This window comes from Oryzias latipes, chromosome 2 (genome assembly GCF_053564925.1).
Source record: "Oryzias latipes strain Hd-rR chromosome 2, Olatipes_Hd-rR_3.1".
NCBI lineage: Eukaryota > Metazoa > Chordata > Actinopteri > Beloniformes > Adrianichthyidae > Oryzias > Oryzias latipes.
In genome coordinates, this window is record NC_136238.1 from 48941787 (window position 1) to 48966935 (window position 25149).

Consider the following 25149-nt stretch of genomic DNA (forward strand, 5'->3'; position numbering starts at 1 on the left):
CTTCACTAACTTGACTGTTTGTTTCTGAATTTTTGGAGAAGATCTTCTTCTTTCTCTGCAAACTCTCCTCCCTCTGCTGTTTCCAAAGCTTCATCATTGTTGGATCAACAACATGGAGGACTCTTCTTCATCACCTCAACAACAATCAGCTGATGCTTGTTGGCTTTTTTCAGTTCTGACTCCAAACCTTCCTGTTCTCCTCCATACAAGTCTTTTTGTGAACTCGGTACTAAAGTAATAGATTACAGTTCCAGGTAACTGTGTGATGGAACAGAGTCATATTTCCTCATTCCATGTTCAGGAACTCTCAGATTCCATCAGACAAACATCCTAGAATAGAAATGTTTGTATCAGAGAGACCATGAGGCCTCAGTGCAGTGCCTCTCAAATAGTGGGGCGCACCCCCCGTAATGCCAGGGGGGGGGGCCGTGGTGGTGGCGGTTTTAGGCACAGGTAATAAAGGCAATTGTCCGGTGCGCAAATGTAACGTGGGGGCGGCGGTGACAGCGGCTCAGTGCTTGGAAAATAACTGGTCCACTATTCGGTTCCTATTGTCTGTTCTGTCTGTCCGCGGCTGCGCGAGTGAGAACGAAAGGGGAGGGGTGGTGTGGGCTCTGTCTGCCAGGGGAATGGGGGCACGCGGACCACTGCTACCGCTGCCTGTAGCCCAACACCAGGATCATCACTGTCTTTAGATCCATCAGCTCATGCTAATAATGTCATTCTTTATGAACTGTTGTAGACATTTTGATGACATTTTGACCTTCATTGCAAATCTGTTTACATCATGTGACCAAAGGACGGATTGAATTCAGACTAAGGAATCTGAGAGCGAACCGGACCTCAGTCCCATTGGAAATGAACTGAAACCACCTCCAAAGACGGTCAGAGAGGTTCCTGGTCCCAGACCTGGGTCCACTTGGGTTCATTCAGACTGAAAATGTGTTCAGGATTATCAGGGAAACGAACTCTGGTTCACTTTAAACCAAATGAGTCCAGTCTGAACACACCCTAGTTATCTTTTTACGGACTAAACTCACTGAAGCTGAATTTTGATCCTCCGATTGTGTTTTCATTGTTTTCACTTTACCAGAAATACATTTTATCATTAGAAATCTTCCATAGAAATGAGAACAACTTTTATGGTAAATTTGTCTCTTCAGAAGTTTTTCTTCTGCAGCTCTTCTAAAGAAACAAACTAGAAAGGAACTCAGGACTCATGTTACAGTTTTCAGAGATTAGTGTTGTAAGGTAATGGATTACTTTTGAGCAAGTAACCTGTAATGCTTTCCAGTTTGGAGGTTCAACAGTGGAAATAAAATTCTCTGTTGGGGCTTTGTGGGGAAGAATTCCTGTTTCCTGAAGTGTAGAAACAGGAAGTTTGTTGTTTCTGTGTCAAAGTGACTGAATGGAAATGTTGCTGCTGCAGCTCCATGTCTCCACCTGGTGGAGGGAGAGCAGAAGTGCAGCAGCTGATGGCAGCTTCCTCTGCCTCCCACTGCTGTCTGACTGCATTCACCTGAACCTGAGAGGAAACACAAGAGAAGAGCCAATCAGTGGAGGAGCAGCTGATCTGTTGGTGAAGGAGGATCAGAGCTGATGATGAGGAGGGTTTCCTCTGCAGGTGAAGGAGGAAGGTGTGTGTGAGCTGATGTGGATCCAGTGAATCCAGCAGCATGGATCAGTGGGAGGAGCCACAGGAGGGAGCCCCTCCCTCTAGAAGCAGAGATGGTAACCATGACAACCAGAGCAAAGCTCAGAGGTGAGATGAACATCTCCAACTGTCCATGATCTTCTCCATGTCAGAGCTCAGGACTCACACCAGCAACCTGCATTCTTCACAGGAACCAACCTGGACCTGGACCAAGACCTAGACGTAGACCCATACCCAAACGTAGACCTGAAACTGAATCCAGCAGCATGGATCAGTGGGAGGACTTACAGGAGGGAGCCCCTCCCTCTAGAAGCAGAGATGGTAACCATGACAACCAGAGCAAAGCTCAGAGGTGAGATGAACATCTCCAACTGTCCATCATCTTCTCCATGTCAGAGCTCAGGACTCACACCAGCAACCTTCATTCTTCACAGGAACCAACCTGGATCTGGATGTGGATCTGGACCTGGATCTGGACCTGGATCTGGACCTGGATCCAGCTGGGGGTCCAACCGGAGTGACAGATCAGATGATTATTTAAATGCATATAAAAACATTCGTTCAAGAGTGAGACAGTAAGTGTTTGTCAGATGCATGTTATGAATTCAAATGAGAAACCTGCTTGCAGTGTCACACAGAAGGGGGCGTTTTACCAGACTGTCTCACTGCAGATCAGTCTGTTTGTACTGTCCTCACAACATGTGACTTGCTGCTGCTGGACAACCATTAACAAACAAAAGTATTTCCAATTTGGTTCGAGTTGCTTCTTTTATTTCTCTTCTTCTTCTTGAACAATACTCAAATTTTTTGTAACTGAAATAAAACAGAAAAAATGTGTTCACATACATTAGCTTTAGCTTTAAACACAGTTTAAATAGTAGAAACAGGGCTCCAGACTAACTTTTTTCACTAGGAGCACTGTGGCCCCTAACTGAAAATTTTAGGGGCAACACCAGAAAATTTAGGGGCGCATACCGTAAATCAACATGCTAACCAAATCTACTAATTTCCACTGTATTACAAATAAATACTTTGATAATAGATGCAGAAATTACAATGTGCTGTTTCTAATTCAGTGTCACATTTTATTCTTCACTTTTGAAAATGCAACAACAGGTAAACTGACAGCACAATCGCTGTCATGACAGTACAAATAGTAAAGAAAACGGATGGAAATTCATCACCAAATATGTGCAGCCAAGATGCACAATAAGCGTGTTTGAGATCACCCAGGTGAACTCAACGCTGCGCAGATCACCTGGGGCCTGTTTCAGAAAGGAGGTTAAGCGTAAACTCTGAGTGCCTTAACCCTGAAATCAGGGAAACCCTGGGTTTTCCGTTTCAGAATGGGAGGTTTGTTAAACCAGAGAAAGCAGAGTAAGTCAAACCCGTTTCTGAAAGAGAGGTAACTTCTACTCGGAGTCAGTGTCCATGGTTACTTATGCTGTGAACCTAACCTGGTCGGGAGCAGGTTTTATTCTCTAAACTCAAGGTTTCTGCCGGTCCCCTCCCCTTTTTAAAGACGAAGCGGTATTTTTCGCTTTAACCTTCATTGCCCACATTTCCATCACACAGAGACGGTCTAAGTGACAAGAATGGCTTGTCCTTTTTTGGAGGACCCAATAGACGAGGAGGCTGCATTAATTCATAGAGAATTATATTTACCTCGTGCCTTTCGTTTACCTCATTCTTAATCCGCTCTGGAGGTTGAGGGTTTCCAACGGGAATGTTGAGCGCAGCTCCGATCTTTCATCCGCGTAGTGGATAGACGAAGAAGACTCGGGGACAGGATCAACTTTAGCCTCCTCTAGGCATATTTATTAACCATTGAGCACGGAACAAATTCGTCTCTCTCGTACATCAGAGCTCATTCATTTAGCGAGTGATGTCATCAACCCTCGACACAGAGATACCACAACAATGACTCATGGGAACAGAAGTGACTCATGGGAAATGGAGTAGAAAGAGTGAGAGTGAAATAGTTTACATTCAATACTTAACACCCCCACTCGCTCTTAACTCTTCATATTAACCACAAACATAAAACAGTTTCCTCTTTTCTTGGAAAACATCTTAAAGAACTTTTGCACATCTAGGTGCCAAACATGTCTTGCGCAAATCTCCTCAGTTTTGATTTGGTGGTTGGTTTTGTCATTACATCAGCTACCATTTGCTCTGTAGGGCAATATTGTAAAGTTATCTTGCCACTCTTTACAGTTTCCCTTATGAAATGATACTTTATGTCGATATGTTTACACCTCTGTCTGTTTACTGGGTTTTTTGCTAGGGCAATAGTACCAGTGTTGTCCTCAAACACTTTTGTCTGATTGTACTGATATTTATCTAGCCACAGGGGTTGCAAGCCAGTTGCCTCTGTGCCGGTCCCAAGCCCGGATAAATAGAGAGGGTTGCGTCAGGAAGGGCATCCGGCGTAAAAATTGCCAAAATAACCATGCGAATCATCCACAACACTTTAGACATACCGGATCGGTCGAGGCCCGGGTTAACAACGACCGCCACCGATGCTGTTAACCTACAGGGTGTCGGTGGAAATTTGACTACTGTTGGTCGAAGAAAGAGGGGAGGCAGAAGGGCCCGTGGCCAGAGAGAGAAGGGAAAAGGCAGGAACATAGGTTTGAGAATAGGGACTCTTAACGTTGGCACAATGACAGGGAAAGGCAGAGAGCTGGCAGACATGATGGAGAGAAGGAAGGTAGATGTACTGTGTGTGCAGGAGACAAGGTGGAAGGGCAGCAAGGCACGTAGTATTGGAGGAGGATACAAACTGTTCTATCATGGTGTTGATAGGAAGAGAAACGGGGTAGGAGTGATTCTGAAGGGGGAGTTTGTAAACAGTGTTCTAGAGGTGAAAAGAGTCTCAGACAGGATGATGAGCTTAAAGTTAGAAATCGAAGGGGTGATGGTGAATGTAGTCAGTGGGTATGCGCCACAGGTTGGCTGTGAGCTAGAAGTGAAGGAGAGATTCTGGAGTGAGTTGGATGAGGTCATACAGAGTTTCCCCAGAGGAGAGAGAGTTGTTATTGGAGCAGACTTTAATGGGCATGTTGGTGAGGGCAACAGAGGTGATGAGGAGGTGATGGGCAGGTTTGGTGTGAAGGAAAGGAATCTGGAGGGACAGATGGTGGTGGACTTTGCGAAGAGGATGGAAATGGCTGTAGTCAACACTTACTTCCAGAAGAGAGAGGAACATAGAGTGACATACAGAAGTGGAGGTAGGAGTACCCAGGTGGACTACATCCTATGTAGACGAGGTCATTTGAGAGAGGTTATTGACTGCAAAGTGGTGGTAGGAGAGAGTGTAGCCAGACAGCACCGCATGGTGGTGTGTAAGATGACTCTGGAGGTCAGGAAGAAGAAGAGAGGGAAAACAGAAAAGAAGACCAAGTGGTGGAAGCTACAGAATGAAGAAACTTGTGAGGAATTTAGGCAGAAGTTGAGACAGGTCCTGGGTGGTCAGGATGAGCTTCCAGATGACTGGGAAACTACAGCAGAAACTATCAGGGAAACAGGTAGGAAGGTGCTAGGTGTGTCATCTGGAAAGAGGAAAGACGGTAAAGAGACTTGGTGGTGGAATGAGGAAGTACAGGAATGCGTCCAGAGGAAGAGGTTGGCTAAAAGGAAGTGGGATGTAGAAAGGACTGAGGAAGGTAGACATGAGTACAAGGAAGCGCAGCGTAGAGTGAAGAGAGAGGTGGCAAAGGCCAAACAGAAGGCTTACGATGAGCTATATGACAGGTTAGACACAAAGGAAGGAGAGAAGGACTTGTACAGGCTAGCCAGACAGAGAGACAGAGATGGGAAGGACGTGCAACAGATAAGGGTGATTAAGGACAGAGATGGAAAGGTGCTAACAACCCAAGAGAGTGTACAGAAAAGATGGAAGGAGTATTTTGAGGAGCTGATGAACGTGGAAAATGACAGGGAAAGAAGGGAGGAAGATGTGGTTGTTGTGGAGCAGGAAGTAGCAGAGATTGGAAAGGATGAGGTTAGGAAGGCTCTGAAAAGGATGAAGAGCGGAAAGGCCGTTGGTCCTGATGACGTACCTGTGGAGGTATGGAAGTGCTTAAGAGAGACAGCAGTGGAATTTCTAACAAGGTTGTTCAATAGGATTTTAGAGAGTGAGAAGATGCCTGAGGAATGGAGGAGAAGCGTTCTGGTTCCGATCTTTAAGAACAAGGGTGACACGCAGAACTGCAGCAACTATAGAGGAATAAAGTTGATGAGCCACACAATGAAGCTGTGGGAAAGAGTAGTGGAAGCCAGGCTTAGGAAGAAGGTGGAGATTTGTGAGCAGCAGTATGGTTTCATGCCCCGTAAGAGCACCACTGATGCCATTTTTGCTTTGAGAATGTTGATGGAAAAGTACAGAGAAGGTCAGAAGGAGCTGCATTGTGTGTTCGTAGATTTAGAGAAGGCGTATGACAGGGTGCCGAGGGAGGAGCTGTGGTACTGTATGAGGTCGTCTGGAGTGGCAGAGAAGTATGTCAGAGTAGTTCAGGACATGTATGAGAGAAGTATGACGGTGGTGAGATGTGCTGTAGGTCAGACAGAGGAGTTCAAGGTGGAGGTGGGACTACACCAAGGATCAGCTTTGAGTCCTTTTTTGTTTGCTATGCTGATGGACAGGCTGACAGATGAGGTAAGACAGGAATCTCCCTGGACAATGATGTTTGCGGATGACATTGTAATTTGCAGTGAGAGTAGAGAGCAGGTGGAGGAACAGCTAGAGAGGTGGAGGTTTGCTCTGGAAAGAAGAGGCATGAAGGTCAGTCGTAGTAAGACAGAATACATGTGTCTGAACGAGAGGGATCAAGGTAGAAGCGTTAGGTTACAGGGGGCTGAGGTGAAGAAGGTGCAGGAGTTTAAGTACTTGGGGTCAACAGTTCAGTGTGATGGGGAGTGTGGAAAAGAGGTGAAGAGGCGAGTGCAGGCAGGTTGGAGCGGTTGGAGGAAAGTGTCAGGAGTGTTGTGTGACAGAAGAGTGCCAGCAAGACTCAAAGGAAAGGTGTACAAGACAGTGGTGAGACCAGCTCTGCTCTATGGGTTAGAGACGGTAGCAGTGAGACAGAGACAAGAGGCTGAGATGGAGGTAGCGGAGATGAAGATGTTGAGGTTCTCCTTAGGAGTGACCAGGTTAGACAGGATAAGGAACGAGTACATCAGAGGGACGGCTCATGTTGCCTGTGTTAGCGACAAAGTCAGAGAAGCCAGACTGAGATGGTTTGGACATGTTCAGAGGAGGGATAGTGGATATATTGGTAGAAGGATGTTGGAGATGGAGCTGCCTGGCAGGAGGGCAAGAGGACGGCCAAAGAGGAGATACATGGATGTCTTAACAGAGGACATGAAGTTGGCTAATGTTAGGGCAGAAGATGTCCATGATAGAGTGAGGTGGAAAAGGATGATTCGCTGTGGCGACCCCTGATGGGAAAAGCCGAAAGAGAAAGAAGTACTGATATTTATCTATACCATTTAGCAAATGCTCCAAGTAAATGCATTCCTGTATGGCTGATGCTAAAGCCATATATTCAGCTTCACAGGTGGATAATGCCACTGTAGGTTGTTTTCTGGTCTTCCATGAGATGAAAGAGCTTCCATGACCAAGGCTGATGCAGTAACCAGATGTGCTGCGTCTGTCTGCGGTATCTGACGCCCAATCTGCATCACTGTATGCCTTCAATCCTAAAATTTCTGCATATTGTTTGAAACACAATCCATGTTTTGCTGTATCTTTAAGGTATCTGAACACGTGTTTCACTGTGTTCCAGTGTTGTTCTGTTGGCTCAGAAAAATGCTGGTATAGCTTACTGACCACAAAACTAAGATCAGGTCTAGTACAAGTGGATAAGTATATTAAGCTTCCCACTGCTTCTCTGTATTTTCTTGCATCCTTCATTTTTTCAGCATTTTCTGAAAATACAAGTTTTGACTCACATGGGGTTTCTCTTGGTTTACAGTCTTTCATTTCAAACCTTTCCAGTAGTTTATTGACATACATTTCCTGTGACATTTTGACTTCACTGTCTGTCTGCTCAAAATCTATTCCTAGGAAATGTTTCAGCCTTCCCATGTCCTTCATCTTAAACCTCTCAGTTAGCATCTTTTTCACACTTTCCAGAACACTCTCTTCGTTTGCTGCCAAAATTAGATCATCAACCCATATTAGAAGAATTACCTTTTCATCCTTTTTCTGTTTTGAATACACACAGTTATCGGCTGAATTTTGTTCAAATCCATTCTCGGTTAAACATGCATGTAACATTGCATTCCAGTTTCTCCCTGATTGTTTGAAACCATAAAGAGATTTTTGCAACATACACACAAGTTTTTCACCAGTCTCCGACTTATTCTCATAACCGTCTGGCTGTTCCATATATATTTCACAGTCTATGGGTGCGTGTAAATAGGCTGTTTTGACGTCCATCTGATGAAGAATGAGTTTTTCCTGTGCCGCTTTCTGCATAAGTACTCTAACACTCGTCATGTCTGCTGTTGGAGAGAATGTCTCTTCATAATCAATTTCTGGTCTCTGGCTGTAACCTTTTGCAACAAATCTTGCTTTGTATTTTTCTGATCCATCAATGTTTCTTTTACGCGCATATACCCATCTACCCCCCACTGTCTGTTTGCCTGTTGGTAAGTGAGTGAGTTTAAAAGTGTCGTTCTCAGTGAGTGATCGCATCTCTTCATCCATTGCGTTTTTCCACTGTTTTGAGTTTTTGGATGTCACTGCCTCTCTGAAGTTTTGGGGAATGTCACAAACTGCTCTACACCAGGAGTCTATGCATACCTGCATTTTGTCCACTGTCTTATCAGTCTCAAAAACCTGTAGATGAACCGGTTTCTTTCTGATTCTGGGTGGGTTCCTTCTGCCTACAGTCTCACTGATTTCACCTGGTTGTGCACGTTGACTCTGTTGAGGTAAAGCTTCAGAAACATCATCCCGACTTGGTTTGTTTTCTGTATCTCCATCGTTATCATTTTCAGGAACCTGAGGATGTATGTATCCAACATCATGTTCTGTGTACTTCTCTGGTGCCTGAGTTTCTTTTTCTCTGGTAGTTTTTGTAGTGAATTTCACTAACCTGTGTTTCTGAATCTTTTCTGTTTCCGGATAATACACAAGAAGAGCTGGACTGTTTTTGTCATATCCGACGAAAATGCCTGGTTCACATTTTGAATCGAGTTTTCTCTTTTCTTGTTTGTAAGCTAAACATTCAGATCCAAATTTTTGTAGTTTGGATACGTTTGGTTCCTTGCCTGTAAACAGTTCATATGCTGTTTTCTTTGTGCGTCTGTTGTAGCACCTGTTTTTTACATAAGTTGATGTCTGTATCGCATAGTTCCACAACTTATCCGGTAGTTTGTTCTCTATCAGTAAACATCTACTCATGTCAAATAGTGTTCTCCAACCTCTTTCTGCTGTTCCATTCTGGTGAGGTGAGTAGGGTGCAGATGTTTCATGTCTGATTCTGTTCTTGGTTAACAGAGTTTGGAAATCTCTGCTGGTAAACTCGGTGCCGTTATCTGAACGACTGCACTTAACTTCTCCGTAAGGTGCAACATCGGCTAAAAATCTTTCAGTAGCTGTCACTGTGTCGCTCTTCGACTTGAGAAAATATACAAATATGGTGCCTGAATAGTCGTCAGTAAAAGATTGCGTATATTTGTGTCCTTCCATGCTTGGTGTGTGCATTGGACCAGTTAAATCAGTATGGACTAATTCTAAAGGTTGCTTGGCCTTTGCATCTGGCTCTCTGTTCCTGGTTTCTGTACATTTCCCTTGTGTACACACTTCACACAGCTGATCTGGTTTTCCTAAACTCCCTTTGATTTCCATACCTTTTACAACACCTTGTAACTTCCGTACATCATCATAGTTACAATGACCCAAGATCTCATGCCAGGTTTGAATGTCATGACACACTTTAAACTGATCATCAGGACTTACTTCAACAGTCGGTAAGTAGTGCAAGTTTCCATTTTCATGGATATCAAACCTGCTACCATCTTTTTTTTTTTCTTTTTTTTTTTTTTTTCTTTTTAACTTGTCCTGTCCAACAGCTAGGCAAACAGATGAGAGCTGAGGGCCTCTTGTGTTGGACATATTTTATTTTAACAAGAGGGGTTATTCATCTTCAGACAAACCAAAGGTATGTCTGAATAAACCCCTTTTGTAATTGAGGCCAAACTTTATTAATTTCAATCATGTTTGAAAATCTTTGGTGTTGGACCGGACGGAAAAGGAAAGAGGGGAAGAAGAGAGAGGGACGTTAGAGAGAGGGGGGGGTAGGAGGGTGATAATAGGAGGGGAAGAAGGGTAAGACCATGAAGCAGCATAGAGCAGACAGGTTTACTGGTTGTTTATCGTTACGGTACGGTTCAAATGTAGTACAAAAAGGGCGGGGCCTGTTCACACACACTCAAATATTATCAACACACCTAGCCGCAAAAATGTCCACATGTCAACATGCACACAAAACAGATAGTGTTCACGAACGCATACCTATGCCTTTAAACCAACTAGTGTGAAATCTTTCATTCATTCAATCATGCAAACTATTAGTGCAAAGGTGAGCTAACACCTGTGCTCAGGTGAGTGTATATGTTCTTCTAAAATGGATGGTGGAATGTGAAAAGAAGGAGGAGGAGCGCCCAGCCACCCCCACACCCATACCCCCGCCGCAGCAGCAGCGGCAGCCGGAATTCCCCCAACGCCACACGGGAACAGGCAGGGAACAACCGCCCCCCGGGCGACCAAGACCGCCACCCAGGCCAGGGCCAGCAGGACCGCCGCGAGGCCCCCAGAGCCAGAGAGCAGGGAGGCGCAGAGGGAAAGAGAGCGCCGCCCCAGCCCAGCCAGGAAAGCAGCCCCCCGCCGCGCCGGAAGAGCCCAACGCAGGGCCCCACCGGAGAGGGACGCCCACAGCCCCAGACGAGCACCCCACCACCACCCAGGAGTTCCGGGCATCCCCCCGCCCCGACCCCAGGTACGAGCCAGGACCCCCCAAGGGAGACCCGCTCCGCACTCCAGGCAGCCACCCAACCGGCCCACGGTTGGTCCAGGTAGGAGAAAGGCAGGGGCCCACCGCCCCCGCCCAGGAGGGGGGAACCCCGGGGAAAAAAGGGCGGCCCACAAGGGATGTTATAAATATGGCCCGACCAGGCTCGGCCATGTTGGAAGTTTGGCGGGGCCCAGCGCCCAGGGGCAAGGACCAGGACCCACCCCCCAGGGACACGAACACCCCCGGCTCAGGTGTAATATGAACCCCCCCACCGTGCGGAGAGAGCACCGCCGGGCCCAGGGAGCCGGCACCCAAGGGACACGGCCGCCATCGCCAAGGGGCCCGCACCCCCCACCAGGGAAGGGGTAGGGGACAGATGGACCCAGGTCCCACCTTCCTTGTAAAATGTGTGTGCGTGTATTGGTGTTTGAGAGGGTGTTTGTGTGCATGTGTGTGTGTTTATGTTTGAATGTATATATTGAAGGGGGAAGGGGGGGTGTACTAAGGGGGGTGCAGTTAAAATTGGCGAGTAGGGCACTAAGGGGACATCTCCTGATTACTCACAGTGATGTCCCCTCACCCTCCACACCAAGGGGCCCTAAATGTCTAAGGTGCGGTTAAAATTGGCGGGTAGGGTGCCAGGAGGACATCTGCTGCTTGCTTGCAGTGATGTCCAAGCACCCCCCCTACCAAGGACCCTACATGTCTAAGGTGCAAATAAAACCGAAAGAGGGGGGGCCCACTCCATACGGCAACCATAGGAGGGGGGCCACTCCCAAGTAGCCCCCCCCCCAAGGCGCATCGCAGGCTAGACCCCCCACCCCCTCACCCTAATATGAGGTTATATAAGGAAGGGGGTAAGTTGGGGACAGCTGGTAGACTGTCCCCCGGTGGTCAAACAGCCGTCCCCCAGCCCACCCCCAGCAAAGGGACCAGGGCCACCCAGCCCAGGGGCCCACCCCCGGAGGCGCCGACACCCCAGGCCCGGCACCACCCACCCCACACAGAGAGAGAGGAGCCAGAAAGCGTCGCCCCCCCCCGGAGCAAGCCCAGGCCCCCACCCCCAGACGCCGGCCCTAGAAGAGCTCTGGTCAGGCCTCGACGGGACCGAGGAGGCCAACCGGCCGAGGCAACCACTGATTGCCTCAGCGGAAACCCCGACCCGCTAGGCCCCCCGACCCGTACTAATAATGGGCCCCCCCTCCCCCCCCAGAACGCCCCCCCACAGGACAGGGCCGACAAGCCCCCCACCCCACCCCACCCCAGACCCCGCAGCCGAAGCGGGTGACACCTGCTACCATCTTTGGTGACCATGGTGCTCTCCCCTCTTTTGAAGGTGATTGTTGCTCCTCCATTGGCTGCCCTTGCCACCGAAAAGATGTCATGTGGATATGATGGCATAAAGAGTGCATTTCGTAGTTGGGCTCTGTGTTGATTTCCAGCGTTGTCTAGTATGTAGATCATTGCTGTCCCTCTTCCTTCCGCCATTCCACTGCACTTGGTTCCATCTGCTTACTCCACTGAATGAGTCTCAGCCTGAAACGAGTCGTCGAAGCTTTCAGATTTCTTGAAGTCGTTTACAATGTGGGATGTGGCTCCTGCTTCCACCATGATGCCTTTCATCTTCACGTTGTTCGGGATGCTTTCTTGCATGTTGTACTTTGCTTTGAAGAAGTGATCTTGATTGCTTTCTTGTTCAACAGCAACTTTTCTGGCTTCATCTCGTCTCCCCTTTTTCTTGCACATGGACTCTTGGTGTGTATTGCTTTTGCAAAAATTACACCAGACTTTTCTAAAGCAGTCTCTTGCCTTGTGCCCTTTAATTCCACACTTGTAGCATATCACAGTGGTACTTTCATCTTTCTTGTACGTGGCTTGAGTTTTGTGAGTGCTTTGTCTCTGTTTCACATGCATTTTCATCACGTTGTCAGCTTCTGTTCTGCTCATTTTCTCTGACTCCTCATAGACTCTCAGTCTTCTTTTAAAGTCTGTAAATGTGATTGAATCTTCATTTTGTGTCACATGAATGGCTAGGGGCTTGAATGAATCTGGCAGTCCTGCTAGTATCATGGCTATGATTAGTCCGTCGCTCATCGTTTCACCTGCATCTCTTAATGCTGCAATGATGTTCTCTGCTCTCATTATATAGTCTGTTACACTATCTTTTTCCGTCATGCGTAGCTTGGTTAAAGATGTGTACATATTTATTATTCGTGGCTTGCTTTTTCCAGAATAATGTTCTTTTAAAATCCCAAGGGCTTTTCTGCCATCATCCGCTGCTTCATGTCGTATCAAAGACAGCCTTTTGTCATCTACCAGCCTTATAAGTTCAGCGTAGCATTCAGCGTTCTTTCTGCCATCTGCCGCAAGTTGTTCCGCGTTGGCGCCAACAGGTGCTCGTAAAATAGTCTCTTTAAGCTTTAGGCTGTGTAGGTGACCCAGAAATCTTATTTCCCACAGATCATACTTATCTTCGGATCCGTCGAAGAAAAGCTGCGGTGCCGCCATGATTCCCGTCATTGATCTGCCCGCCATAGTTCACGTCGCTCTTTCAATTGTTCTTTTTCTTTCCTTCAACTGTCAGCAACTTTATTCCGTGATGCGTAATACGTCACATGTAGACTGTCCCGACAACAACTTCGTTTCGTCTACGAGCTGGTTCACAAGTAGCAGAAGCTTCGCGTTATTCTTTGCGCCTTTTTCTTCTGTTCAAACTCACTTGCGTCCGTTGCTCTCTGGGCCCATAACCTGTTGAGCGCAGCTCCGATCTTTCATCCGCGTAGTGGATAGACGAAGAAGACTCCGGGACAGGATCAACTTTAGCCTCCTCTAGGCATATTTATTAACCATTGAGCACGGAACTAATTCGTCTCTCTCGTACATCAGAGCTCATTCATTTAGCGAGTGATGTCATCAACCCTCGACACAGAGATACCACAACAATGACTCATGGGAACAGAAGTGACTCATGGGAAATGGAGTAGAAAGAGTGAGAGTGAAATAGTTTACATTCAATACTTAACAGGGAAGTGAACCCCGAAGGAGAATTCCCTTCGGCCCTGGAGGAAATCTCCCCTGCGCTTCTGACCACGGTCGGAAAGACGAGAGAAAAGAAAGGAGAAGTCTTCGCGCAGCGAAAGGTTCAACAGTAGACAAAAGTTCACTTTTAAAAACACAATTGCATGTATTAATATTAAACTGACCAACGTTTGCTAGAGGGGAAGGTTAACAAAAAAGTCCTCTAAATATTACCAACGTTAAATGCATTTTTCCCCCAGATTGGTTCTGTACACTATGCAGCATTTCATGCAATTACACCAGGAATAACACTTCAAAAGTACACCTAAATATCGCCATTTTTTATTTCACACCTTACGCTATTTAAAAAGTTATTACAGCCAATATTTTATAACAATGACTTAAATGCAAACTTACGCATTAAATTGAGCAGCTATGTTTTCCACGCTAACTGTCTCTGTTTTGCAGATGCAGCGGTGTTGCTTTTCTTCTGGAATATGTGCTCATATTCACTGTAACTCTGCAGCAGCACGTCAAGTTCAGCTGGAGAAAAATATGCAGACCTCTTTTTTTCACGGTTGCCATGGTGACTCGTGATATCTGCGCTCCATTGATAATGGCTTCTTATAGTCGCGGTGCGCACGCTCACCTCCGAATCAGTCCACTCAGAGTTGATTGACCTAACTCCGATCAGCTTCTCTGAAACAGAAAACTCAGAGTTGTTAATCTCTCGATTGACCAACTCAGAGTTCAAGTTCAACCTCAGAGTTGGTTGAACCTCCTTTCTGAAACAGGCCCCTGGTGTGTGACATATATTTTTGTTTTTGCTCCAACATCAACTGTCAATCATCACAAAAATATCGCGAGAAAGGGGTGGGAGCAAGGGGCAAACCTACCCGGACACAGCTGGAAACTGAACTGACTGAAAGCCGCCCTACAGACAAACAATGCATTATGGGACATGTGTCCTGATGGTTTTTGTAGTTGAGTGATTAATTAAAATAATTTAAAATACCAATTCATTAAAAAAGGCTACATGCATTACAAAACATTATAATAATCATAAAATAAATATATAATAACAAAGATCACACTAAGGGGGAGAAGAATATTAAAACTAAATTGAATGTTAAGGACAACTCCAACTTCCTGTTGTCCTTCAGTCTTGCTGCAGATTCGTATTCATCTCACAGGGGGAGAGGTGAGATGGCCGGTTCATCTTAAACACGTCTATCTTTGCATTTTCCCCACGTATTTTCAGTGTGTCTAAAACTAATGTTGTTTTTGCTCGAGCGTGTTTAATGTTCAAGCCCCGTTAGCTGTCACGCATGTAGGTGAGGGACATTTATTCTCCTCAGCTGACCCGACTCCCGCGGGAGCGGTGAGCTGCCGTAACAGCCGTGCATAAACCGTTTGATGCGCCGCCGTAACCAAACCCTAAACCTTCCTCCGGTTCTGTGAGACCCAGAGAAAAGTTTAGCATGGACTGCATGTATTTAGAAAATTATGAGCGAATAGATACGTTCTAAAGGAAAGTAAGGAACTCCTTCATGTGGTCCGGGGAGGGGGCTGTCAGGTTTCCTGCTTTCAAGCCCCGTCATTGTCCCGCCCCCAACAGTCATTTACCCCACTGTGATTGGTTGGTCAGCTCCGTGCACGACAATGAAAAACTGTCATTCATACAAACTGGCGGGCTGCAGTAACATTAAATTTTCATATTAAGGTGGGGGCCGCAAAATATCATCTTGGGGGCCTTGGGGTCACTTGCTCATAGCTCAGACTCACATATCAGGTTGTGATAATATTTGTCTCCGTTTCCTTCCCACAAATGTTTACGCGTGCGCGAATATCTCTTGGCCCCGCCCCCTCCACATATTTTAGCCACTTACAGAGACTTATTCTTCTCACACGCACTCACAGACGGGCATCACGCGAGAGTGTGCTCGCGTTTCATCAGTATGTGCGCGAGTGTGTGTGTCTGCCTGTGTGTGTGTGTGTGTGTGCGCTCGCGTCTCATTGATTATTTCATTGATCATTGACGTGCCACTTCCTCGTTTAATGTATAAAAAATACGGAGGGTGGGGGAGGCAAATCTACTGGTCGCACATGTGCGACTGGATGTATAATTCAGTCGCACACTCTCAAATTTTGGTTGCAAAATGCGACCAATTAGTCACAGTCTGGAGCCCTGAGGAATGCTTCTTTTGACAACGTAACTAAAGGTATTACACTGTTCATGATGTAAGTTCAATAGTTCAACATGGAAGACAATCTGATGAACCTCCAGAACAGAAGACATTAGTTTGGAATAAAACAAATGTTTTTTTTCTCCATCAGGATTCAACAGAGACTTGGATCTGGATCCAGCTGGGGGTCCAACAGGAGTGACTGGTCAAAGGATTTTAATCCAGACTTCAAGGACATCCATCCAGCAGTGGACCAGTGAGTGTTTGTCAGAGTTTTTGGAGGCTGGATTCTAGTTCAGATGATCAACAGTTTTCAGATGAAGGACTTGAGGTCTGGTTCAGTTCTGGATCTCTCTGATCAGACTCACTTGGAGCATCATGTGTGTGATGAGATCTTTTCAGTTGAGTCTTCTGAGAGTCTCTGAGAGACATCAGAGATGTTGGAGAAGAAAACATGTTGACTGCTGACTCTGACTGACAGCAGCTCCAGTCTAATGAGAAGAATCACTGCAGACTCCTAGGATTCCGATTTTCATGCTTTCCAAACATCACATTGTTCTAGTTGGACTTTCTGCTCTCAGAATTTCTCCATTTCTACATGGAGAATTGGAATCAGCTTTTCTAGAAAAAAGTCTGGATTGACTGACAGAAAATGCTGAAAGCTGGAAACTGTTGATCCAAACATGTCATGTTATTCCAGACTAAACAACTCAGTCTGTGTTCATGTCAAAGTCCATCAGCTGTTCATGAAGAAGCAGATCCTCCAACACTCTGATGCTTTGGTGTTTGCAGAGGTCAACAGGTCACACAGAGAGTCCAGTCTGCAGCCTCCAGCTGTGGCTCCATGAAGAGTGACCGGTCCAAAGGTGATCCTCCAGACTTCAGAACTGAACCAGGACCTTCAGACTCACAGTAAGAAGCAGTTTCTAGTGAACAAAGCAGAGTTCAGCTCTCAGCAGGAACAACAATGTTCTCATCAAGAACATCAGCTGATCCATCCAGGAAGGTCAACCATCTGCTGTGAGCGCTTTAGGTCTGAGAGGAAAGAAAAGAGTTGGACAACTCTGGAGGACACAAAGCTCAGTCTGTGAGGATGAAGCAAACAGCTGAACTTTTCTCTGAGCTCAGTCCAGACATGAGCTCCAAACACAGCTAAGGCATCATTTAGACCTTCAGATGGACTAGATCTGCTCTGGTTTCACCTGGAAACACATTTGCTCACATTCAGCACAGTCTGGATCCCAATATCTGAGTCTGAAGATCAGAGAGGATCTGCTCCATGATCAGAGTCAGTCTGGAACTTCCCACTGACTGCTTTGATTGTTGTTCACTAACGTTTCTCCTTAGTGTCCACAGAGAGAAGAAGAGGAGCGGACCCCAGTCTGCAGAAAGAGCCAGAGCTGGTGAGTCAGAGCCTGATCATCTGCTGATGGATTCTTCTGGAAACATGTGGAACACTCATGAAGGAGCTTTCTGCTCTGCTCTGTCAGCAGATGTTGGTCTGCAGGAGATGTTTGGAGAACATCAGATCAGTCTGAGGAGCAGAAGTCAACATGTGGCTGAAGGAACTGAAGAAGCAGGAAGAGAAACGCTCCTCAACAGGGTCTACACTGAGCTCTACATCACAGAGGGACTGAGACCAGAGGCTCACACCCAACATGAGGTGATGCAGCTGGAGACCACCACCAAGACCAACCAGCTCCATGACACTGCAATCAAGAACCCAGACATCTTCAAAGTCCTCCCTGACCAACACAGATCCATCAGAGTGGTTCTGACCAGCGGAGTTGCTGGAGCTGGAAAAAGCTTCTCAGTCCAGAAGTTCACTCTGGACTGGGCCGAGGGCTTGGAGAACCAAGACATCAGTGCTGTGGTTCCTCTGTCCTTCAGGGAGATGAACTTGATCAGAGATGAGCAGCACAGTCTTCTCACTCTGATCCAGCTGTTCCATCCAACACTCCAGAAGATCCCAGCAGAACAGCTGTCTGTCTGCAAACTTCTCTTCATCTTTGATGGTCTGGATGAAAGCAGACTTTCTCTGGACTTCAACAACAGTCCGCTGGTGTCTGATGTCACACACAAGTCCTCAGTCAACGTGCTGCTCACTAACCTCATCCAGGGACGTCTGCTGCCCTCAGCTCTGGTCTGGATCACTTCCAGACCTGCAGCAGCCAATCAGATCCCTCCTTCATGTGTGGACAGACTGACAGAAGTCCGAGGCTTCAATGATGCTCAGAAGGAGGAGTACTTCAGGAGGAGGTTCCCAGATGGAGAGCTGTCCAGCAGAATCATCTCCCACATCAAGGGCTCCATGTCCCTCTACATCATGTGTGAAGTTCCAGTCTTCTGCTGGATCACTGCTGTGGTTCTGGAGAACCTGCTGACCACAGAGCAGAGAGGAGAGCTGCCCACCACCCTGACTGACATGTACTCCCACTTCCTGATGGTCCAGACAAAGAGGAAGAAGAACAAGTACCAGCAGGAACATCAGACTAGTCCAGACAGGGAAGTTCTTCTGAAGCTGGGGAGGCTGGCATTTGAACATCTGGAGAAAGGAAACATCATGTTCTACCAAGAAGACCTGCAGCAGTGTGGTCTGGATGTCACAGAGGCCTCAGTGTACTCTGGAGTTTGTACTGAGATCTTCAGAAGAGAGTGTGAGATCTTCCAGAAACCGGTCTACAGCTTTTTTCATCTGAGTGTTCAGGAGTTTCTGGCTGCAGTCTACATGTTCCACTGTTACTCCAACAGGAAGGGAAAGGTCATTAGGGACTTCCTGAAGAACAACATGGAGAACCCATCCCTGGATGAGTTTCTGAGTAGAGTCATGGAGAAATCCCTGCAGAGTCAAACTGGACACCTGGACCTGCTGGTTCGCTTCCTTCATGGTCTCTCTGTGGAGTCCAACCAGAGACTCTTAGGAGGCCTGCTGGGCCAGACAGAGAAGAATCCAGAAACCATCCAGAGAGCCATCAACAACCTGAAGAAGATCAACAATGAAGGAGTTTCTCCTGACAGAAGCATCAACATCTATCACTGTCTGATGGAGATGAAGGACCTCTCAGTTCATCAGGAGATCCAAGAGTTCCTGAAGTCAGAGAACAAATCAAAGAAGGAACTCTCAGAGATCCACTGCTCAGCTCTGGCCTACACTCTGCAGATGTCAGAGGAGGTTCTGGATGAGCTGAACCTGTACCAGTACAACACATCATCTGAGGGTAAACGGAGAATGATCCCAGCTGTGAGGAACTGCAGAAAGTTCAGGTGAGTCCAGAAGTGATTGTGATGATAAATCAGATCAGTGTTCAGATTGATTTACAAAGAATGAAAGGTTTGAAAATGATTAGAATCAGAAAATCCGTTTGGTTTTAACACTCAAATGATCTTTTAGCTAAAGAACAAAGAAGGATCATATTTGTCCAAATGAAATCCAATCCATAAACTTTTGAAATGTTTGAACACAAAGCAAACGGTCCAGAATAAAAGGATGTCTTCATTTCCACAATGTCAGTCATTCTAGAAGCACATTTCTACAATGTCAGTCATTCTAGAAGCACATTTCTACAATGTCAGTCATTCTAGAAGCACATTTCTACAATGTCAGTCATTCTAGAAGCACATTTCTACAATGTCAGTCATTCTAGAAGCACATTTCCACAATGTCAGTCATTCTAGAAGCACATTTCTACTATGTCAGTCATTCTAGAAGCACATTTCTACAATGTCAGTCATTCTAGAAGCACATTTCTACAATGTCAGTTATTCTAGAAGCACATTTCTACAATGTCAGTTATTCTAGAAGCACATTTCTACAATGTCAGTCATTCTAGAAGCACATTTCTACAATGTCAGTCATTCTAGAAGCACATTTCTACAATGCTCTTTCTTCTGTTCATCTTCTTCTTTCTAGACAAATCATTGATCTGTGAATGAAACAGTTTGACTAAAAGAAGAAACTGAAGCAGAAACTTGATTTCTTAGGTTCTTCTATTTCAGACACGGTTGTGTTTTTTCACTTTCCTGTATCTGACATTCAGTTTCGACAGACGTCTTCCATCTTCAAGGAGGACTCTGACTCTGACTCTGCATAATAAAGCTTAACATCACAGCTAACTTGTAAACTTACACAGGTTCTGGTTCCTGCATAGAAACAGTCACTTTAGCCTCTTTCTACCAAGAAGAGCTTCTGGAAAGTTCTGCCTGAAAGTTGGTGCTGCTGTGGTTCTGTTCATGATGGGAGACGTGGACCTGAGGAGGAAACTGGATCAAAGTTCTGCAACAGAACAGGAAGATGAACTGTTGTTGTTTCCAGCTTCAGAGCTGAAACATGAAGATATCATTTTGGAAATGGAAACAGAAAACTCTCAGAAAACTGAATCATAACCCACATTTAAAAACTGTCAACATTTAATCATCATCATCATGGTCAGAGTGACAGCTGTCAGTCTCTGTGATCCAGATGTTCTACTGGTAACTTTGGGGTTCAGACCTCAGATCACTGACAGACTGAGGGCAGCATGAAGCTCCATGGAGCTCCACCTTCTCTCCTCCAGCTGCAGATGAAAGAAAGATCTGAGAGAGACTGATGAGGAAGACTGGTTCATGATGAAGATGAAGCTCTGATGAAGAGAGAAATGTCCAACTGGAACTTCATCACAGCCTGAATTCATCATAGATCACCTGTTTCTGTCTTTCTTTCTCTTCACAGACTTTCAGGATGTGAACTCTCAGAGACTCACTGTGAAATTGTGGCCTCAGCTCTAAAGTCCAACCCGTCCCACCTGACAGAACTGGACCTGTACTACAACAGCCTGAAGGGTTCATTCATGGAGGTTCTGTGTTCTGGACTGGAGAGTCCAAACTGCAGACTGCAGACTCTGAGGTCAGAACATTGAAGCTGCTGGTTGGTTCATTTCTACATTTGTAGTTCTTCACTGAAGCTGAAAGGTTTGGATTCAAAGATTTTCTGGATTTTCCACAAATTGAAGATCTTTGATTCTTTGAAGAGTCTGCAGGGGAAGAAAACAGTTACTAAGATTTTCTGTAGAACAAAGATGTTTCCATGGCAACAAAAGGTTCAGCTGTTGAAACATTTGAAAGATTTCTGAGTTTAAAGAGTCAGAAAACAAACAAGAACTCAAACTAATGACAGACTAGTCACCCTGATCTAACCTACCTGAAAGCTGACCGAGGTCAAAGTTCAAATCAGACACAGCAGAGCATGTGAACGATCGCTGGCAGGCAGGCAGGCGCGCGCACACACACACACACACACACAAACACACACACACACACACATAAAAAAAAAATTTAAAAAAATTAAAAAAACACACACACACACACACACACAAAAGAGAGGAAAATCGGAGAAAGGAGAGTTTTGGTGCAGAAATGAAAGAATTGAGTAAACCTGCAGAGGCAGATCTGTAGCTGCATATCAGCTTAATGTCAGACAATATTTTCAAGGACCAGAGTCTACCAGGTTCAGGTTGAAGTTATAAGATTAACAATATTTGATAAATAAAGTAGTTTAGCGTCAGCACGCTGACCCACAGCAGCACTTCTGTCAGAGATCATCTCTCAGTCTTCTGTTCTCTCCAATGTTTAACTAGACTCCTTCTGAGGGTGTTCCTCTGTCTGGGAGTCAGAAACTGGACTTTAATGTTTGAATTAAACATTTATCGTTCACATTTATATTTAACATTTACATTTAGATCAATAGATGATATTCATTTGTCATTGTCACTGATACAGAACATTGTAAAAACTGATCTTTGGTCAGAACTTCATTTACTGGGAACATCTGAATATTTATTAATTTTATTTATATTTCAGTCAGACAACTCTTGCAGTAAGAAATATTTATTTGACATACTTAATTTTCCACATTCTTTAAGTTGGCATTCACATCTTTTCGTTTGGCATAAAGCTCCGTTCAATTCCATGAGAAATTTCCATAAAACTTTCGGATAACAAAACCCCCAACACTAAAATCATCCAAAAGAAGAAAAATGTGAATGTATACTCGGTGTGTAATAAAATGGGGTGTGTTTTCGGCAGCATTCCATTTTCATTTCATTTACCAGTATGACTATGTGTGACCCGGCACCATTGACCGTTGGGCCGCCCCCGTTTGAGTACAGCGCCACGAAGGGAACATGCTATCTGTTGGATCTGCTATGTGTGACCCGGCACCATTGACCGTTTGGGCCGCCTCCGTTCGAGTACAGCGTCACGAAGGGAACATGCTAACTAGTGGATCTGCTATGTGTGACCCGGCACCATTGACCGTTGGACCGCCCCCGTTCGAGTACAGCGCCACGAAGGGAACATGCTATCTAGTGGATTTGCTATGTGTGACCCGGCACCATTGACCGTTGGGCCCCCACGTTCGAGTACAGCGCCACGAAGGGAACATGCTAACTAGTGGATCTGCTATGTGTGACCCGGCCCCATTGACCGTTGGGTCGCTCCCGTTTGTGGAAACCACTAGAGGAACATACTATCTGAAAGAGAGAGGGAAATAAATAAAAGGGGAGCCAACATAAAATTACTCATACCTGATCTTAGAACGCAAGCTCACTTCCGCAAAACGCTGTGCAGAACTATAATTTAAACTGCCAAACAACCCGTATGATACACTAACTTAACATCCAATCCAAAGCTTCCGATGGCGTATTATGACATGCTTAACAGCCATTATTCAAACTTCTATAAAACTAAGAACAAGCTTGATGGCCATTAACTTCTTCCGTTTTGGCAACTATATATACACGCGCTTAAGTAACATCCATTATTTCGAAGCTTCCAACGACAGTACAACGAACGAGCTTAATAGCCATAATTTTCTCCATTTGGCATACCAATTATAAGCGCTCAAGGAACATCATTTAATTGAAGTTCCATCCGAATATTAAGAACGAGTTCAACGCCCATAATTACTATGCTTCATTGGCATACTAAAAACAAATGAGCTTAAGAAACCAAATTCGAGCTCCGTGCATACTATGATACAACTTAGTACAACCTAAATTTTGAGGCTTCCACCTGGCTATAATTTTCTTTTAACATCTATAATCGAAGAATTTACATTAATTCTGCTGTTGACATTGATTAATTCAGTCAGAAGTGTCATTGGAATGCAGAGGAGGTCCACCGCCCCGTCACTTTCAGTGCAGCAATAGGTACGTTTAGCAATCATCGTTGCAGCACCAGATCAAGGAATGCATGGGTGACATCATTTCCTGGAAACGGAGAAGCTGATCGGGGTGTAGGGGTTTGCAGGCTCAGGATGCGATGCATAGATAAAAACAAAGCAGTATTAGTCTTGACAGGAATATACAAATAACCCAGAAACTGATCAGTTTCAAAATGATTGACATAAATGAAATAACAGTGCTTTTAAAGAACAAATCTGAGAAAGTGAAATTTAGTAGATAGTTAAGGTAAAGACCCATTATGGATTTATCGCATAATTACAAATTCCAACAGTGAAATGATGGTGAAATATATAACCTGCACGAAATCTTAACACCAAATTTTTTATACTCCAATGATAAGAAAAGTAACCTTTGACAGTTTCAGAGGGACGGACCTTCAGGAGGCCATCGAGGAGCAGGTGATGGGAAGAGTAGCCAAGGAGATTGGTAGATGAGGAAGGTCAACATCCCACGTAGCAAAGGATTACAGCTCGGCTGGATTTGATATTAGTGGTTCTCAAATTGGTGGACAACAAAGTACAGACTACTGAAATTTTAATTAGCCAGGGGCGTCTGGATACTGCAAAAGAGAACTTGAGATCCATGAAGGATCATAGGTTTTGATAGTATTTTTGCTAGACTGAACCTTAAGCATTTAGAGGCGGAGTATAACAAGCCTCTAAATGGGGATGCATCTAGCAGAGTGTCATCTGCTTAAGCAAGGCAGATAGAAGACTGACTTGTGGACACAAGATTTAACTCTTGAACTAAGCTTGAGAGCGCAAGTGATATATTTCCTATGGTCAGGGTAGAAATTGCTCAAGGTGTTATTTAAAAATTAACCAAGTCAACCGATGACAATACTATCATTCACTATTGAAACAGCTTTAATATAATCTCCAAGGATGAAATAACCGGAAGACCCCTTAAAAACCATCAGAGCTGTGGATTCTGGCGGCCGGACAACACAAACCACTCTTCTTAAATCTTTTTCCCCCAAACCAGAAGGAGCAGCCACATAAGAACAAGGTGGGGAAGCCTGAAGACACGACAGTCATCACAAAACCACTCCAAGCATAGAGAGGGAAAGATCAAACACAAAACACGAAAATCCAGAACAGGAACACGGGGCCCAGGATCGAATTACCCAGAACACAAGATGAACGGATGACCAAATCCCCAGCAAATGTCAGGTGGCCCAATCATTGACAAATCATATTCAACCAAAAATTGAATAAACCACATAAACGACAAAAGCTAGAGATGAAATAATGGGGAAAGACAAGCATCAATGAACCACCCAAATCCATAGAAGAAAAATAAATCCGGACGGGTGGAGGACCATCCAGTATAGACAACGTGGAAACCCAGATTTGAAAATAAAGTTTTTTCCACAGAGATTCAAAAGACCAGGGATACAGAGGAAAGTTGGCCACCAAGAAATCATCAATAACTCGCAAAATGAAGGGCACCCATCGCCTACAAATATCCAGTACCGGGCTTCTGATAATAAAGTCGATATTATGAGGACTGCCACGACAGCTGAAAGGTAAACCGACAAACATGTCGAGCGCCAACTGAAGGCCAAGAGACGCCACTGAGAGGCATAGAGGCAGAACAGTGAGAACATCAGCGATAACAGTCATCCTCAGCCTTATATCGCATTCGGAGGAAAATCGTGGAGACAGCAGGGGCAGCTGAAGAAAATATATACCAATCCTGAAGGCGCATGGGGAACCAGGCCACTGATGCCCAGAAGATGAACTGCGAGGCGCTAACAGGTCCAGATCAAGTCACGTCAACCTGAACACTTCCTAGGGGCCACCCTCAGTGGCGGCTTTGAAAACGATGCCCCGGAAGAATCCATCACATAGCCCCCACAAACTTCCAACCAAACTAGAGAGAGAATTACAAATTAACTGTCCAGCCGAGAAAACAAGGCCGGGACGAGACCGACACACTCACTAATGCGGCCAACGCAAGTCCCTGAAGCCAGGGCAGGACCCACTGGGGTACACAGAGCGGGGAAAAAACAGGCGGAGCAGAACCAGATGCAGAAGGTGCGG

General features: G+C 45.4%; 1 protein-coding gene across 5 annotated transcripts in view; it reads left to right on the plus strand.

Moving 5' to 3' along the window:
• The window catches only part of LOC144989042 (NLR family CARD domain-containing protein 3-like), a 107165-nt gene that overhangs the window by 71415 nt on the left and 10601 nt on the right, over positions 1-25149 (plus strand). For 2 of the 5 annotated variants that reach the window (XM_078940802.1, XM_078940806.1), the window contains exons 2-9: positions 1625-1762; positions 1845-2006; positions 2089-2229; positions 16036-16140; positions 16677-16796; positions 17232-17287; positions 17375-19148; positions 20593-20766. In XM_078940802.1, coding sequence (XP_078796928.1) covers positions 1677-1762; positions 1845-2006; positions 2089-2229; positions 16036-16140; positions 16677-16796; positions 17232-17287; positions 17375-19148; positions 20593-20766 — 2618 coding nt within the window. In that variant the 5' untranslated portion in view covers positions 1625-1676. The other 3 variants (XM_078940798.1, XM_078940805.1, XM_078940815.1) reach the window with 3 other exon arrangements.